This window comes from Diceros bicornis, chromosome 22 (assembly GCF_020826845.1).
Source record: "Diceros bicornis minor isolate mBicDic1 chromosome 22, mDicBic1.mat.cur, whole genome shotgun sequence".
NCBI lineage: Eukaryota > Metazoa > Chordata > Mammalia > Perissodactyla > Rhinocerotidae > Diceros > Diceros bicornis.
In genome coordinates, this window is record NC_080761.1 from 54,054,632 (window position 1) to 54,072,981 (window position 18,350).

An 18,350-nucleotide genomic window follows, 5' to 3' on the forward strand; every position below is an offset into this window, starting at 1 on the left:
AGATGTAACATGAAAAAGGTTCCATAGTTACTCAAGCTTGGGAAACACTGGGTTAAACAAGGCTGGAAGGTTTCTTTACTGCAGGACTTCTCAATGCTAATACCACTGATGTGATAGAGTGGGTAGTGTTTCCCCAAGGAATCTATAGATCCTTTTTTCTCCCCCCATAGAGTATCTCAAAGGACCAATATTCCTAAGAATATACTATAGGAAATGCTGGTCTAAGCATGCTTGGCTGAGGGCTTCACCAATTCCTTTATAAGGATAAAATTGTGGGCTGGCCCCGTGGCTTAGCGGTTAAGTGCGCGCGCTCCGCTGCTGGTGGCCCGGGTTCGGATCCCGGGCGCGCACCGACGCACCGCTTCTCGGGCCATGCTGAGGCCGCATCCCACATACAGCAACTAGAAGGATGTGCAGCTATGACATACAACTATCTACTGGGGCTTTGGGGGCGGGGGGGAATAAAGAAATAAAATCTTTAAAAAAAAAAAAGGATAAAATTGTAAATTAATGTGGGAAGTATAAATCATTTATAGCTTGTACATAATTATATTTAAGTTAGCTACACAGTAAAATATATATGGTTCTCATTCTATGGTTTGGGTGCAATTAATTTAATAAACCTTAAAGTACTCCTTCAGGTATTGTTCTAGAAAGATAAGATGGGGCGGACGCTGGTTATGACAGGCAAGAGTCTGGTGGCAAAAACAGGCAAAACCAGGCCAGGGACCACAGTAGCTGGGCTCTTTTCTGCCAGGGCGTGGCCTGTTGTCATATGTGCACCCTTCAGGGCTAGAATGGTCACTCAGAAAGCACACTTCATGCTGTTAGTCCCTCTTACTTGTGCACACACTCACATCATCATCACCACAGAAACTTAAAATTGACCCTCAAGAAACACAACCATCTGATCCTCAATTTGACGTCTCTGAATAACAACAGCAACAGCAAATGCGAGTACATGTTTGCTTGAACTGGCTCCTAAGAAAGTAAAGTCTAGGGGGAACTCCTTACTGGTCCCTGTCTACCCATCCCCCAGGCCAGATCCCCTGGGCCTCCTTCCTAGATGAATTCCCCACTCCAGAGTCCCTCCCTACAGCCCAGAGTTCCCTGGTTGCCCCACAGGGAGGCCTTTGGGTCATGGGCTACTTTCTGAACTCCAGAGTAGAGCCAGATCCAGAGCTAGTCCCAGCTCTGCCTCCTTCCTTCCTTCCTTTCTCCCACCCAGATGGCCAGATTCCTACCAGTCTCCTTAGGAAACAATGACGTGAGAGCCTGCTGAGCCACGCCTCTGGCTTCCTTCCAGCACCTCTGGGTATCTGCTGTTAGCCAGATTCTTCCCTTCCTGCCCCCAGTTCTCCCAAGGTCTGCTGGGAGGCATGAAGCAGCTAAGCCAGGAAGCTGAGTCTCCCATGTCCCCTTTCCAGACACAAGGCTCCATCTGCCCTTTCAAGGAGGGGTGAGGGTCCCTGAGGCTAACCAAGTTCCAGTGAAGAAGGCTCTGTTTTCCATTTCTGTTCACTCTGGGCTATGGTCGGTCAAGGGCAGCTGGTGGCTGAGGGCTGGAAATTACTCAGCCTGACTCCCAGCTACCGTGGCTTGGGCCTTTAAGAAGCCAAGACCTCTCTGAGTGGTCTCACCCCAGAAGCCTGCTCCCTTGGCACACCTTGCCTGGAAGACAGCAGCCTGGGCGCTGCTTCTTCCCCAAGTGCAGCTTTCCAGGCTGGTCTCAGAGAAGGGAGGTATGTGTCCTTTTCCATTCTGACTCTTGCAGGTGAGGCAGTAAATCACAGATCCATTCTAGAAGAAATCAGTGAAAGGGCCCAGCTCAGCCAATCAGTCAGAAAACCATAGGTTGGGCTAGAATGATGCTAAAAGGCCAGGCCAGAAACTGCAACATAAAACACTCTCTCAGCCAACGAAGGATTTTATTTTTCCTTCATCAAAGTGCTGCTGGAAAAAAAACCCCCAACAACAACCCACTGTGGCTCCTTGCTGCTGCCAATCCGCTCGCATTCATCAAAGCAGGTTGCAGGGGAAAGTATTCACTGGCAGGTGAGCACATTTCTCGGTGTCCTTTTTGAGCCTGTGGGGCCAATGTCACCCTGCTCTTTGGTTTTCCACGACTCCTGGGTGCCCCATGACCCCAAGAATGGAGGTTCAGCAGCACAGCAAAGGAAAACAGCAGCCTTCTCCCATATAAGTAGTCCCTGAAGCCAGAAGGCACACAGGCCTCTGAATTTCCTGGGGTAGTGATGGTGCCTCTTGCCATCCAGAATCCAGGCCAGAAACCTGGTAGTCATCCTTGACTCCCTACCTCTCCACTCCACCTCCAGACAGGTAGCACATCCTGCCACTTCCACTTGATTAATATCTGCATATATGCCCCTCCTCTCTTTCTGCTTTAGTGCAGGCCTTCACCATCTCTTGCCTGGATTATTATTGCACCCACCTCCATATTAGTTTTCCAGTCTCCAATCTCACCTTCTCCAGTCTCTCATCCACTACTGGAGTGATAGTCCTAAACTCAAATTTGATCATGTTATTCCCGTAATTACAACCCTCATTCATTCAAATGCACCCTTTCGTTTCTTCCTCCACGACTTTTGCCTGGAACTCTTGCCCTCTCCTCATCTTATCAGTCTGCCAAGCTTCTAGTCCTCTTCTAAGATTCAGTTCATAGTGTCTCCTCTGTGAAGCCTTCCCTGACCACTTGATGAGAGCCCTTCCTGTCTTCCTTTGGCCCTGCAGGACCTGGTTCTTACTTCTTGCAGTGCCCATTACCCTTTAGTGCCTTAGTCTTGACTGTGCATATCCCTGGAGCAAGGTTCTGTGTTATCGAGCCCAGCAAGACATCTAGCAGAAAGTTAGTTCTGAGTGTTTGTTAACTGAGGAGATGAGTAGTAATGGAGGAGCTGGAGGCCTGAGAAAACCCGATGATCTTCACTTTGCAATACAGGAACAGACAGAAGGGTGTGCCTCTTGCTGGAAACTGAGAAATACTACTGGATCATGAGCCACATGACCCACTCGGAGAATCCACCCTTATAATGAAAAGTCTTCTGACTACAAGGAGGCAACTTAAGGCTCCCAGACCACAGAATACATGTAGGTCAATATTCCATAGTGGCTTCTTGCTATCTTTACAATGTTCTCTCTGCCACTTTCAGATGCTGTGGCCCACTCACTGGGTTAATGTCCTCACCATTCCCATCCCTGAGTGTCAGGAGGAAGAAGGAATCTGAAACTCTTTTCCAAGCTCACATGGTCAAAGGGTCAGAATGTCAGCATTCCTCGTCTTCTCCCAAGGGAGGTGTCACTCTTTCTCAGGAACACCTGCCATTGATCTCCACTCTTTCCTGATACGTATCTAAAATCTTCCTGTAGCTGTTTGCACCCATGCTTCTCCTGGCCACCCACTGGAGAGATCTCACTTGTCTCTATCCTTAAAGTACCTTGGACTGAGCATATGCTCATGAACTAAACAAATGAGTTAATAGATAACCTGGGTTTCAGGGATGCCAGACTAGCATTTCTCTCAAGCTTACAGAGACCCCATCTGGTGCCATATTTGTCTCTTTGATCTCTGACAACATAAGAGGCAGGGTGTTGCCTGGCACAATTAAGTGCTTAAAAGCTCCATTTGTTTTTTTGCAACAAATCTCTTCATCCGCAATTGCAGCCGAAGAGAAGACATAAGACTGTGAGGCTGCACCAGCCAGCCCAGCAGACAGACAATAGGGCCAGAGAGCCTCTCCCGCTGCTCACACAAACAATAGCCCAAATTCAACCCAATTGCTCAGCAGAGAGCCTTGGACAGCTGGGAGCTTCCCTAGGTCAGTGAGATGTATGGCTTGGACACAGAACTGACACACAAGGTGTGCCTATCCCTGGCAGTTTCTTTGGGAAAATCTGTCTTTAGAAACACTCAGGATTGTCTAGATTGCCACAGCAGGAGTGGAGGCCAGGGACTAGGTCTCCAAGAGGAGCTCTCATTCCTTTCCTAAGGAGACAGGAAGAGACACTGGGGAGCTCTCAGGGATGGGCCCAAGCCTGGTTCAGCTGCTGAGATGCAGCCAGGCCAATTAAATAATTGGTGTGATGGGGAAAGGAGGGAGGCCACTCCCTTCAGGCAAACTCCCACCCCAGACAGGAGGCTCCATGCAGCTGTGGCAACAGCAGCAGCAACAACAGGGCAGGGACTTCTTCCTCTTCCTCCCACTAGCTGAGAACTAATGCTTAAATTAGCACCTTGGAAACACCCAGATCTGCTGGCTGTGCCTTCTCTCCCAGCTCCTGCTACTCCCCTAGGCCTTCTTTTCAAGCTTGAGTTTCTCTTTCAAGTAAATAATAAAAAAATAAAGATGCTCTCCCCCTAGAGCTCATCTTTCCAGGTAAGGAATGGCCTCGGGATTCTTCCCATGCCTATGGGTGGGGGAGGGTTATTTGATGATGGAGCCATGTGACAGCCTCCATCAGTACAGCTTGGTCCAGAAAGGGACAATGATCTGATATCAGCATTGCCTTGTTTCCCTTAGGGCTTAAGGAGACAGCCTCCACGCTGCCCTCGGAGGGGCTCACACAGAGGGAGTCAGCAAGAACAATAAACTTCTGCTGAACTGTGAGCTCCAGGAGGGCTGGGCTATTATTGGTGTCTGTGTTGCTAACCACTGTGTCCCCAACACCTAGTATAGTATCTGGAACAGAGCAGATGCTCAGTAAATATCTGGTGAATAAATCTGATGGATCAGGGCCGGCCCCGTGGCTTAGTGGTTAAGTGCGCGTGCTCTGCTACTGGCGGCCGGGGTTTGGATCCCGGGCGCGCACCGATGCACTGCTTCTCCAGCCATGCTGAGGCCGCGTCCCACATACAGCAACTAGAAGGATGTGCAACTATGACATACAACTATCTACTGGGGCTTTAGGGAAAAAAAAATCTGATGGATCAATGATATCAGGTCTCTATAATATTCTTTGGAAGAGAGAGTGAGGGGCTATTGTTTAAACTTTAAAGAGATAGTTTGTCTTCATTTCATAAGTGGGAAAACAGTCCAGAGAAGAGGAGAGACTTCCTAGAGGTCTCAGTAAATAATGGAAAAAATTGAAATAGGTCACAGATGAGTCCAAGCCTAAGACCCTAGTTTTTATGGTCTACTCAAACACCCCTAAAGACCCCCTTTGCCCTTTTCTTCTGCAGTATGCCATATTCATTCCTTATGCCCTGAAATGAAGGCTCTTGGGGAAGCTCCACACAAGATTCTGCTGATTTCAATAATACACAGAGCATTTAAAGAGTTCTGGGGATCCTCTAGACTTCAGCCTGGGAACAAGGGTCAAGAGGCAGAGACCTGCAGGGCAATGTCTATGACCCCCAAATGAAGGATGACTGTATTGTTACTTCCATAAGGCTCTCATTCAACCTCAATGAAGGATCCTCTTGCAGAGGAGGGCTCCTTTAGCCTTCAAAGAAAGGGTCTGAAGGCAGCCACAACTTTTCTAAGTGCCTCCTTGCCATCAGCACTTCTACTTCAGAGCCACACAGACCAGAAGCCGCTCAGCAGTCTTCTGGGGCCACTGCTCACTCAAACCATCCTTGAGTACTTCAGGCAATAACAGAGGCACCAAGGACAACTGAGAGAGCCTGGTGACCCCATTCCTTCCTCCCTTTCCCTTGACAGCTATTGCCTCCCTTCTTAGGAACCCCAGATGGGAGGCAAGAACCAACTCATTGCTTTCTTCTCCTGACTCACTTGGACCTCCTCCTCCTCATCCTTTATCCACGTTCCCTTTTGGTTCTTAATTAGATGCTTAGAACTGGGAGGTCAATCCAGTTTGACAAGCCAGGTTGGCTGGAAAGATAATCTAGAAAGGAAAGTTCTCTTAATCCAGTCCAAAGTTCTTCAAGTTTACAGGACAGACTTCTTCTTTTTTTTTTAAATGATTTTATTTATTTATTTATTTATTTTTTTTCCCCAAAGCCCCAGTAGATAGTTGTATGTCATAGCTGCGCATCCTTCTAGTTGCTGTATGTGGGACACGGCCTCAGCATGGCTGGAGAAGCGGTGCGTTGGTGCGTTGGTGCTTGTCTGGGATCTGAACCCAGGCCGCCAGCAGTGGAGCACGTGCACTTAACCGCTAAGCCACGGGGCCGGCCCTTACAGGACAGGCTTCTCACCAGGATTATCTGGCTCCCAAATAATCCAGTGATGGCATCAGACTAGGAAAAAAGTCCAGCACCATCTCTCTCCCCAGTTTAATATTGTACACTTTTGTAAAGCTTCTCTGTTTTGGCTTCTAGAACTGTCTAAGTTCTAGGAAAAAGCTACTTATCTCCTGCTAGGTACCCTCTAAGAATTCTCTCTACCATCCCCCAAAAGGTGTGGCTTAGAGTCGGTCATGGGTCCCTGCCAAGGTCTGTCTTGGCTGCTGTAGTAGGCAGCTTACTTGCTCAGGAAGCCACAAAGCACATCTGTTAGCCAGGGGCCTGGGGGCCCAAGGGTAGGACCTGTTCCTTACCTCTTCACCTAACACAGACAGAGGAGGCTCAGGGAGCTCCAGCTCTTCAGAACTTGGAGAGCTCTGCTCCTCTCCAGCAGACCTCAGAGAATAGGGCATCCACACCTTCAGGTTCGTGGCCCACCCTGCCTCCTTCCAGCTCTTCCTCAGGCCCCAAGGGGAAATGAGAAGGAAAAGCGAACAGAGCCGGGGCACTCCTTCCCTTGCCCCTCTCCCTATACCAGCTGGCTAGGCCTTGGCGTCTCTCACCTCGCTGCGGGGCGGAGAGACCAGTCAGGTAGCCACCCGGAGTGGTGGCCAGCGGGCCTGATCTCCCCTAGGCCTGGCCTCCGTGCGCTCGCGTCGCCCTCCCCCTTCCATCCCCTCCGCGCCGGCAGCGATGACATCATTCCTCCCTGACTCCGGGACCGCGGACAGGCGGCAGGATCGGCGCCCAGCAAGGACTGCGAGCACGTAGGCCTAGGATGCTGGGGGCTCGCCCGAACGGGTGGGCACGGGCGGCTCCAGCGCGGCCCCGCCCCCTCTCCTGTCGGTTCCCAGGCTCTCTCATCCGCGACCCTGATTCTCCATCTCGCCGCCGCGCTCTCTCCTCCCCGCAGCCTAGACTGCCTGCGCTGTCCTCCGGAGAAGAATGGAATTCCAGGGCCCTGCACCGACCCTCTGCCCCCACCGGCCCTTGGCCCCGGATCCGCGTTCCCACCCATACCCAGCGCACTGGCGGGCAGGCCCCTCCTCCTTTCCAAGCCTATTCCCAGTCTCTCTTAGCCTGACTGCTCCCTGGCCCCCTCCCCCGCCCTGAGCATCACAGGCCTCTACAGTTAAACGCCTCCCCACCTCTCACCCCAGCCCCCGGGGCCTGCCGCCCGCGGTGCCTCATGACAGTTCCCTTCCTTTCCCAGCTAGGGGCCTCCACTAGCGGTGTGCACCATTGTGGCCCGCTCGGTTCCGTCCGAGGGCGCTCCTCGTAGCCCGCTTGGCCTCCATCCGCTGACGGTGCCCTCCGCCCTTACAGGCCGCTTTGCTGTCACCCCGCGTATTCTCCCACGGTTTTCTCGTCCTGCAAGTCCCCCTCTCCCGGTGATGCGTTTTCCTGGCTCTCTTTGCCCCATCCGAAGGCGCGCCTCCGCACAGTGCCCAAGGCCTGATTCCCTCCCTCCCCCTCAGGCAGCGCCCCCTCCCGGCCTTGGCCTGCCCGCCGCCCGCCCCCTCACCAGCGGCTGCATCTCCGAGTGCGCGGTGGGCACCTGGAACCGGTCGATCTCCTCCATCATGGTGCCGGCGAGCGGGCGAGCGGGCCCGGGGCGGGCGCGGCCAGGGACGCCGATGGACCGCGCGGGGCGGCGGCCCCAGGAGCCGGTGGGTGGTGCAGACTAGGCCGCCCCGGACGCGTCGGGCGGGCGGGCAGACGGTGGAGGGGGCGCGGGGCGGGAGGTTCGCTGGCGGCTGAGGCCGGCGTGGCTCCGTGGGCTTGCCTAGCGCTACCGCGGCTGTGGCCCGGCGGAGCCGCAGGTCTTGCCTCGCCTCCTCCTCCGCCGCCGCCTCCTGTCAGCAGCTCAGCCACTGCGGTGACTCGGCAACTCCACTTCCGGGTCCGGGACACCGCCTGGATGCTGCATTATTCATGAGGAGGCGGAGCCTGGGCGACCCGCCCCGCCCACATTCAGGGGTTCCGAAGGCGCGGCCGCGGGTCCCGTTACCCCCTGAGGGGCGGGGCTTAGCGGAGCGGGCGGTCCCCGCGCGCCCAGCCCCGCCTCCCCCTCGGGCCGGGGGGAGGCGTTAGAGGCGCCTGCGCCTTGGCTGCCGGTTGGTTGCTGGGTAACCGCGTCAGGGTGGAGCCGATTCCATCCTGCAAGGGCGCGGGGACCCACAACGACGGCTGTCCCCAAAGAACCCCTGCGACTGGAAATTGAAGTGAAAAAGAATCCGGATTTCCTGTGCGTGATCCAGGGGACGGATAAACTTCTTGTCCTTAGGCGAGGGAGCGTTTTGTAGGCGCTCCAAGTGTTGAGGTGCTTCCTGCTTCTTCGAAGATGCCCCCAAAACAGCCGCCTCGTAGGCAGGTAACACACAACCCGACCTGCCCTATCCCGATGACCTCTGACCTTCGCCGCCAGTGACCACTGATCACACCTCTCCTACTGATCCTTCATCTTCCTTTCCCTGTTGACCCCTAACCTCTCTCTGTGACCCCTGGCCTGTGTTCCCACTCACTTCTGACCCTGTCCTACTCTCTACCACTGATCCTAGCCTCCTCTCCCACACTCTGCACACTCCTCTTCCTCACTCCACTCGGTCCGCAGACCCACCCTGACCAGCCTGTCCTCCTTTACCCCCACCCTTCCTCCTTGCCCTCACATTCTTGTCTCAAAGACATTATGTGCAGGAGTTTGGTTTGGATTTTCTGTGCTGGGAAACTTGGGAGGAGAGAGGGTCAGATAAGAGGAAGAGGAGAGAGATCTGTTTCCCATTCCTGACCCCCCTTCACACAGTGCACACCCCAAACACTGGCCCCCCATTATTTTTGGAGCCGCATATGTCTCTCTTCCCTGTGAGCCCCTGGTCCACTCCTGTGACTCATTCAGCCATGTGAACATGTGTCCTTGTTGCCACCTGGCCAGATGTCATTCCTTCTCACAGGAAACCCCTGACCCACCCAGCACAGAGTTCTGCTTTCCTACCAGCATCACCCTGGAAGGTGAGGCAAGGCCCAGCTTCTCAAGAAGCCCTCTGTGGTGAAGCCACTCGGTCCTTCACAAATCACTTTTTCCAGACCCTCTATGAATTATCACCCTGGGACTAATATGCAGTTTCTGGCTCTGTGAGGCAGGATTTATATTTATTTATTCTAAATTTCCCTCACTCAGGCCTAGGTATTTTGAGGTTGAGGTGTGGAGTGCAAATCTGTGTCCATGCTGCTTGACTTTACATATTTTGGTCTGGCCTGCTCCGGATCAGCCTTTGGTCCTTTGCTTCTCTCCCCTGGCCTTCCTTGGCAGGTGGACCCATCTTTCTTAGATCTCTGTCACCATGGGGAGGCCGCTATTCCCGTATGGCCATGCCTTAGTTTTATGTCAGCGTTGAACTGTGTTTTTGAAGCTCAGGTACTGTGCTTGGGCCTACTGATTCTTTATTTACGTGCAGTTTATTTTAAATTCAGCATTACTGAGATCTGCTTTACATACAATGAAATGGACCTTTTTTTTTTGTGAGGAAGATCAGCCCTAAGCTAACATCCATGCCAATCCTCCTCTTTTTGCTGAGGAAGACTGGCCCTGGGCTAGCATCTGTGCCCATCTTCCTCCACTTTATATGGGACGCCACCACAGCATGGCCTGACAAGTGGTGCATTGGTGCACGCCCGGGAGCCGAACCCGGGCCGCCAGCAGCGGAGCGCCCGCACTTAACCGCTATGCCACGGGGCCGGCCCTGGGAAATGGACCATTTTTGTTGTACATGTTGACAAGTTTTGACAAATTTATACACTTGTGAACCACAATCAAGATACAGGACACTTTCTCACCCCCAAAATTTCCCTTGTGCCTCGTCCCAGTCAGTTCTCCCCAGGCCCTAGCCCCAGGTAACCACTGGTGTGTTTTCTGTCACTACAAATTAGTTTTGTCTTTTCTGGCACTTGCAGTTTGAACAAGCTTGGGGATCCGTTTCTCCAGCCCATTAGGGGAGACATTGGAGGCTAATTACACTGAGAGCAGAGAGAGATGACAGCAGACGGGAAGCAGAGAAACCTGGGTCAGCTGGCCCTGCACACTTCAGCCCTACCTCATGGAGGGAACGGTTGTTTTAGTACAGTGTAAATATTGGTGTGTGGGGTGTGAGAAAAGGCTGGGTTGTGCTAGGTTGTATTCATCACTCTCTTGTCTCAGTGAAGCCCACTCTGGGTCAGTGGTGAGCTGGGTGTGGGACGACCTAGAGAGGTTTGAGAAGTTGTTCCTGTCCTTGGGGAACTCAGTCTATTGCGGGAGACAGAACACAGGCATACACAGATAAGGGAGGATGGGATTCCTGGGGCTGAGAGAGAGAGATACGCAGTTTCAAGCAGCAGAAAAGCTTTAGGGAAGAGGCAGCTACAACTTGGATGCCTGCGGCAGGGAGGGCAGGTCAGGGTTGGGTTTGTTAGGAGACAGAGAAGAGTTTAAACTCCATTGTTCATGTCACTCCACTCATCAGACCTTTCAGTGGCTCCCTTTTGCTCTCAGGATAAAGTCTCAAATGTCCAAGTTGCTTTGTATGGCCTCCAAGACCTTGCAAGGTCTAGCCTTTGCTACCCACCCTACTGCAGGTCTGACCATTGCTCTGTGAAGATTCCACAGTCACAGCACACTCAACTGCCCTCACTTCCTGGAAAATGACATGTACACTCTCTTTCTCCTCCAGGCCTTTGAAACTGCTATTTCCTCTGCCTGCCTGGTACAGTCTTTTCTATCTGCTGCCGCCTGTTCCATGCCACCCTGCCCCAAAGCTCTCCTTCATCTCCTGTTCATACAGCAGGTCTCAGCTTGGCTGTCATATTCTCCTACAAGAGAGTTAAGTCCCCTTCCTGGAGGTGCGATAGGATGATATCCCCACTAGACTGTAAACTCTGGGATGGCAAGGATCATGTCTGTCTCATTCATTGTTGATTCCCCTGAACCTAGCACAATGCCTGGAATATATTAAATTTTGAGAAAATGAGTTGAATATGAATTCTGAATGCCTTGAGCTGTTCTTTGGAGATTTTGATCTGAGTGTGTTTGAAGGGTAGGAAGAGGTGACCCTGGGATGGGGAGACTAGTGGGGAGTGATAATGGGGAGATGTCTCTGTAGAAGCATGTTTTCCGGGTTCATGTCTGTATCTGCTTTGGCAGTAGGGCTGTGAGTGATGCAAATGTGAAATACACGTACCCAGCCTTAGGAGCTGGGTGTTGGACATTAAGAGGTCAAAAATTCTGATGATGTAAATATTCATTCTCATTCAACAATTATTTATTGAGCACCTACTATGGGCCATGTATTGGTGATATAGCAACAAACAAAACATAAACCCCTGCTCTCAGGAGCTCATCTTTTAGTTGGAGGTAAATTGTCAATAAACAAATGAGTAAAATATATAGATTATCAGATGTTGATAGCTGTCAAAGAGAAAAATAAAGCCGGGCAGTGGACTATGACAGTCAGGGAACCAGAAGATTGTGATTTAAATAGGGTAGTCAGGGAAGGCCTCGCAGAGGTGGCATTTGAGAAAGACCTGAGGGAAATGAAAGAGTTGACTATGTGATATCTGGAGGGGAAGCATTCCAGACAGAGGGCATAGCAAGTGTAAAGTCCCTGAGATGGGAGCTGCTGCTACACATGTTCTGGATCAGCAAGGAAGGGATGGGGAAAGTGACGGGAAATAAGGTCAGAGAGGCGTATCGCCCTACCCCACAGGGTTAATCAAATAACCCATGGCATATTAAACTGATCATGATGGAGCTCCATGAGTCATAATTTGTAATTAAAATGCATGAATGTCAGGCACCATAAACCATGACCAGCTCAAAACATCACTGGTAACGCCCTAATAACAAACCGTCCTTCCTGAAAATTGCGAGAATTCCAACTGGCTGCACGTGTATATATGCAGGAGGAGCCTTGCAGCTTTGCCAAACATTGCCTGGCAGCCAGACTTCTTAGTAGAGAACTGAATTAGAGTCTTCTGTGAACTCCAGTTAAAAGCTAATTTTAGTTTATGACTAACAAATTTTAGTATTCCTTTATAACTCAGTTGGTTACTATAAAAAAAAAAATCAAAGTCTGGGATTTTACATCATTTGCCTGTACGAGCCAAAGAAAAGACTTGTGTTTTCGGATCATTTTGTGGTCTGTCCAGAGGCCCCTCTGGGACAATACTTTTAGAAATATTGATCTTGGTGTGGGGTGACTAGGGTAGGGGCAAGTGGTGCATAGCCAGGAAGAGAGTCTGATGATTCAGAGATTTTGAGCCTGGCGACTGGGCCTGGGAAGAAAGGATAGGAGGAGGGGAGCAGAAGCTAAAGGAAATTGACATGTTTCTCTATGTCCAAAGTAAGATATGCTCACTTTTGTGACCCTTCTCCTCAGTGTCATCCTTACACCTCTTATTTTCCTCAAGCCGTGGATATGATCCTTTGCCCCTTTACCTCCTAATTATCTCTCAAATCAAACCACTTTTTTCTCGAATCAAACCACTGCCACCCGCCTAGCCCAGCCAACAGTCATCTTTCACTTTCAGAGTGCTATAAAAGCCTTGTAACTGGTTTTCCCCTCATCTACTCATGCCCCTTCCTATCCATTCTCTACGCTGCATCAAGTGATCTTTTCAAACTGTCAATCTGATTTTGTCATCCCTCACTCAGAACTTTTCAGTGACTTCCCATTGCTCTTAGGATAGGGACCAGATTTTGGATAACCCTTCAGGAGCCTAAACACCTAAGCCGAGGCCTGCTTGGCCTTCACTTGTAAGTAGGCCTTCACTTGTAAGTAAGCCTTCACTTGTACCACTCTTCCCCTTGAGAACTTAGAACTACTGTGCTGCGGTTCTACGTACTGTCCCCTCTTTCTGGAGCACTCTTCACACCCTCCCTCACACATGTACTCACTCCTAAGATTTCAGCTCAAACATCAATCCCCACAACCTGCCCCAGTGCCTCCTGCCCTGTTAATGAAGATAGGGTTGAGATTCCTCTATGTGTGATTGCTCTTGATCCTTTCTTCCATAGCATATATCACAGTGTATAATTATTCACTTGTTTGTGTAATTATTTGATTATTGTATGTCTCTCCCACTAGACTGTGAGCTCCTTGAGACCAGGGCCTGTGAGTGTTTTTGCTCGCATCTGTATTCTCAGCCCCTAACACAGTGGCCATCACGTCAGAAGCTCTCAATGAGTGATTTAAATGAATGATGGAATGTGGTTGGGGAAGTAGCAGAGGTGCTATGGAAGTGTGTGTTAGGAGATCCTAACATGGATTCTGGAGGAATCGGGGAAGACTTCTCGGAGGAACACCATGATTTAAGGTTTGGACAGAGGAAGAAGAGGTCCAAAATGTAGGATAAGAAAGAATGACCAGAGAGGTTAGAAGACGGCAAGGAAGAATAATGTCCCAGAAGCCAAAGGAAGAGTGGTGTATAGTCAGTTTATAGCGTTTATAGAGTATGTGGTCGGCCATGCCACGTGCTGCTAAAGGGTCAGTGAAGATAAGAACTAGACATAGCCATTAGATTTAGTAATTAGGAAGTCAGTGGGGACCTTGGAAAGAAAACTTTCAGAGGTAAAAGCCAGACTGAATTGAGCTAAGAAGCCAGTAAAGACCATACAGACAAAGATTTTTTTAAGAAATGAAAGTAAGACTTGGATATATTAAATGCTGAGAGGAGGGACCCTGGCATAGATAGAAGAAGTTGAAGCTGGAGACAGATAAAATAATGATGAGCGCCAAGTCTCTGAGGAGGTGGGAGTGGATCAGTTGTGGACAGGAGGTGGAACACTTTGTAACAGGAGAGGAGAAAAGAGGAAGGGATGGATGCAGATGATGATAATTTAAAGGTTTAGTGGCAGGAAGTTGAGAGAGTTTTCCCTTCTCTTCCCCTAGCAGTGTTATGGAATTCCTTCTGGAAGTGATAACTAGAAAACAAATTTTGCCAATGGCTGTCCCATTTTGTTATGATTACAGTCATGCTATTTTCAGAGTTATGGTCTGAGGTTTGTCATGCACAATTATCAGATTACAAAACAGCTGTGAGCATTTGAGGCCAGAACTTGGTCTCCTCCCCTGTTTACTGTGGAGCCTAGCACATCGTTAGTACTCAGGACATGCCAGGTACTTGAATAATAATGGCAGAGGGCTCTTGTGCTTATCCCTGGGCTTTGCAGCCTGCAAGCTGATGCTAAAGAGTAATTTTGATTCTCTGGCTCCAGCTGTGAGCAAGCCACACGAAATTGTTTTCTGCCAGTTAGGAATTTGTATGGAGTGTTTAATCCTCTCAATCCCTGAGACAGAGTTGTATGGAGGGAACAAGCAAAGGACGCAGCTGTTGATCAAACTTTGGTTTCACTGCCTTGTGTCTCACAACACTTTGTCCTACTCCTGGATTCTGGTTTGTGTGGTGTGTTGATGTGCTCCGTTTATCTCACCTCTAGATTTGAGAACCCTTGGGGTGGGACCAACTCAACCTTGGTTCTTCTTTAGCTGTCATCCTAGGATCTGGTACATAGTAGATTCTTAATAAATACTGGATGAATGAATAATGACTGAGTGAATTAGTTGATGAGTAGATAAATGAAGGATGGAAAGGTATGTACTGCAATACTCTAAGAAAAGAAAGAATACTAACTTTTCTTTCTGGGCCTGCAGAAGAAGCAACTCATGCCTCCTTTGTCCTAGCCAAAGCCGCCAAATTCTGTTAATTATGTAGGGACCCTACTCCTGATGTTAAGCTTATTTTCTTTTTTTTTTAGAAGAATGATTGCTTTTATTTATTTATTTTTCCCCCAAAGCCCCAGTAGATAGTTGTACATCATAGTTGCACATCTTTCTAGTTGCTGCATGTTGGACGCGGCCTCAGCATGGCCAGAGAAATGGTGCAGCAGTGCGCGCCTGGGATCCGAACCCGGGCCGCCAGCAGCGGAGCGCGCGCACTTAACTGCTAAGCCACGGGGCCGGCCCTAAGCTTATTTTCTTACTTTTATTGTTACCTCACATTTGTTTTCTCATTGACTTATTTTTTCTGTGTGTCATACATTCAGCCTCGAATCTTGCTTTGGAACAGATTGGGATAAAAAGGGATAAAAAACCCTGCTAATGCCTGGACAGACATATATTTCCAAGCCTCTGTATCTTTGTTAATGTTTTGTTCCCCCTGCCTTGGGAATGCCCAAGTCTTTCCTACTTCTTCTGCCCTTTATCCTGGCAAACTCTAAGGCAGATATATTTAATTTAATTAATTAATTAATTTATTTATTTTTTATTGCAGTAACATTGGTTTATAACATTATCTAAATTTTGGATGTACATCATTATATTTTGATTTCTGTGTAGACTACATCATTTTCACCACTCAAAGACTAATTACAATCCATCACCACACACATGTGCCTAATCACCCTTTTCACCCTCCTCCCTCCCCTTTCCGCTCTGGTAACCACCAATCCAATCTCTGTCTCTATGTGTTTGTTGTTGTTTTTATCTTCTATTTATGAGTGAAATCATACGGTATTTGACTTTCTCCCTCTGACTTATTTCGCTTAGCATAATACCCTCAAGATCCATCCATGTTGTCACAAATGGCCCTATTTCATCCTTTTTTATGGCTGAGTAGTATTCCATTGTGTATTTATACCACATCTTCTTTATCCATTCGTCCCTTGATGGGCACCTAGGTGGCTTCCAAGTCTTGGCTGTTGTGAATAACACTGCAATGAACATAGGGGTACATATGTCTTTATGCATTCTTATTTTCATGTTCTTTGAATAAATACCCAGAATACCCAGCAGTGGAATAGCTGGATTGTGTGGTAGTTCTAGTCTTAATTTTCTGAGGAATCTCCATACTGTTTTCCATAGTGGCTGCACCAGTTTGTACTCTCACCAGCAGTGTATGAGAGTTCCCTTCTCTCCACATCCTCTCCAACACTTCTTATTTCCTGTCTTGTTAATTATAGCCATTCTGACGGGCGTGAGGTGATATCTCATTGTAGTTTTGATTTGCATTTCCCTGATAATTAGTGATGTTGAACATCTTTTCATGTGCCTGTTGGCCATCTGTATATCTTCTTTGGAGAAATATCTGTTCAGATATTTTGCCCATTTTTTAATTGGGTTGTTAGTTTTTTTGTTGTTGAGATGTATGAGTTCCTCATATATTTTGGATATTAATCCCTTATCAGATAAATGGTTTGCAAATACCTTCTCCCAATTGTTAGGTTGTCTTTTCGTTTTGTTGATGGTTTCCTTTGCTGTGTGGGAGCTTTTTAATTTGATGTAGTCTCGTTTGTTTATTTTTTCTGTTGTTTCCCTTGCCTGGTTAGACATGGTACTTGAAAATATGCTGCTAAGACCGATATTCTAAGGCACATATATTTCAGTTAAGCTCTTTAAGTTACAAAGAGCAGAGGCTCACTCAAGTTATCTCAAGTAAAGGGAGGTGGGTGAAGGGGGAAGGTGTATATGTGGCGGTTTGTGAGTGGGTGTAATACATAGATAGCCTAGAATTGGAATTGGAAAACTATAGAGTCTAAAACAGATGTAGGATATAGGTACTCATTACTTTCTCCATCTCTCATGGCTTCGCTACTTCTCTTAACAACTACATTCCATTTCCTATTTTCATTTCCCAATCAGCCAACTTTTCCATGATTTATGGTCCCTCATAACTTTAGCACATTTCCAGCTCATCACGGCCACTCTGGCCTCTCTCTACCTCACAAGCATCTCTATCAATATCTCCATCCAACCACCAGTTCTCTTTGTAGTCCCAGTTCACAGTGTTGGAAGAGGAGTCTTACTGACCCTAGCTCATCTGTGCATGCTGGGCTGTATCAGGGGGAGAGAAGATCCCATGACTTTCTAAGCAGCCAAAGCTGTGAGCAGGGCAATTTCCCTTAGAAGGAGGTATAGTCTTTCCTTGGCTCCTCCAGTACAACGTATAACCTGCTTTACTCCAAAGTAACTTCTGCATTGTTTCTGATAAATCTCTTTCTCATACATTGTGCAAGAAGGTGCCTCAGATTTCTTCCAGCCCAATGCATTTATTTAGGGCTGATATTTACATTACAAAGGTTCTGTCTTTCACAAAAGACTTTACCTTAGGGTTTGTTTATTTTATTTTATTTTTTTTATTTAAATTTATTTATTTGTTTTTCCCCCAAAGCCCCAGTGAATAGTTGTATGTCATAGTTGCACCGCTTCTCTGGCCATGCTGAGGCCGCGTCCCACCTACAGCAACTAGAAGGATGTGCAACTATGACATACAACTATTCACTGGGGCTTTGGGGAGAAAAAGGAGGAGGATTGGCAATAGATGTTAGCTCAGAGCCGATCTTCCTCAGCAAAAAAAAAAGAGGAGGATTAGCACAGATGTTAGCTCAGGGCTGATCTTCCTCACACACACACACACAAAAATTGCACATTTCTGAAATAAATTTTAAAATGCAGTGAACTTTATATATAACTTTTAAAGACCTTGGTATAGGGGACTTATATTCTGGTCATGATGGAGCAATTCATACTAGATTTGCCTTTCTACTGTGAATAGCTATACTCTTGGACAAAATGTGTGAGGCAGCTGTTTTAGGCATTCCCTCAGGACAGCGATTCCTGAGGGAAGGAAAACGCCCAACATGAGTCAACTGTTTATCCTTGCTCTCGGCCTGGGGATAATTTCTTGATCATGGCTCAGGGAGATAGATCCAAAGGAGAGAATGATGATACCAGTGAGATAACCCAGATGTTGGAATTAGCAGACAATGACTTTAAAGCAGTTGTTATAAATATATTATGGACTTAAAGAAAACATTGACTTAATGGATGGGGAATATAAGCAGAAAAATAGAAACAATAGAAAAATAAATATCAGAAATAAAAAATTTATTGGATGAACCTAACAGCTGAATGTGAAGATGGATCCATTGAAATTATCCAATCTGAAGAACAGAGAGAAACAAGGTTAAAAAACAAAAAAGAGCCTTAGTGACCTGTGGGAACATGTCATATATATATTTAGAATATGTATGTGGTTGGAATCCTAGAAGGAAAGAGAGAAGGGGGAAAAATATTTGAAGAAATAGTGATCAAAATTTTCCTAAATTTGGTGGAAAACA

At 48.1% G+C, this 18,350-nt stretch overlaps 2 protein-coding genes across 7 annotated transcripts in view; one reads left to right on the forward strand and one right to left on the reverse strand.

The window, feature by feature from the left end:
- Positions 1-7,919, reverse strand: part of FAM219A (family with sequence similarity 219 member A) — a 50,823-nt gene extending 42,904 nt beyond the window's left edge. For 4 of the 6 annotated variants that reach the window (XM_058565994.1, XM_058565993.1, XM_058565991.1 and 1 more), the window contains exon 1: positions 7,728-7,919. In XM_058565994.1, coding sequence (XP_058421977.1) covers positions 7,728-7,787 — 60 coding nt within the window. In that variant the 5' untranslated portion in view covers positions 7,788-7,919. The remainder of the gene's footprint in view (positions 1-7,727) is intronic. The other 2 variants (XM_058565995.1, XM_058565992.1) reach the window with 1 other exon arrangement.
- DNAI1 (dynein axonemal intermediate chain 1) overlaps positions 7,840-18,350 on the forward strand; it is a 58,919-nt gene continuing 48,408 nt past the window's right edge. The window contains exon 1 of the mRNA XM_058566139.1: positions 7,840-7,872. Coding sequence (XP_058422122.1) covers positions 7,840-7,872 — 33 coding nt within the window. The remainder of the gene's footprint in view (positions 7,873-18,350) is intronic.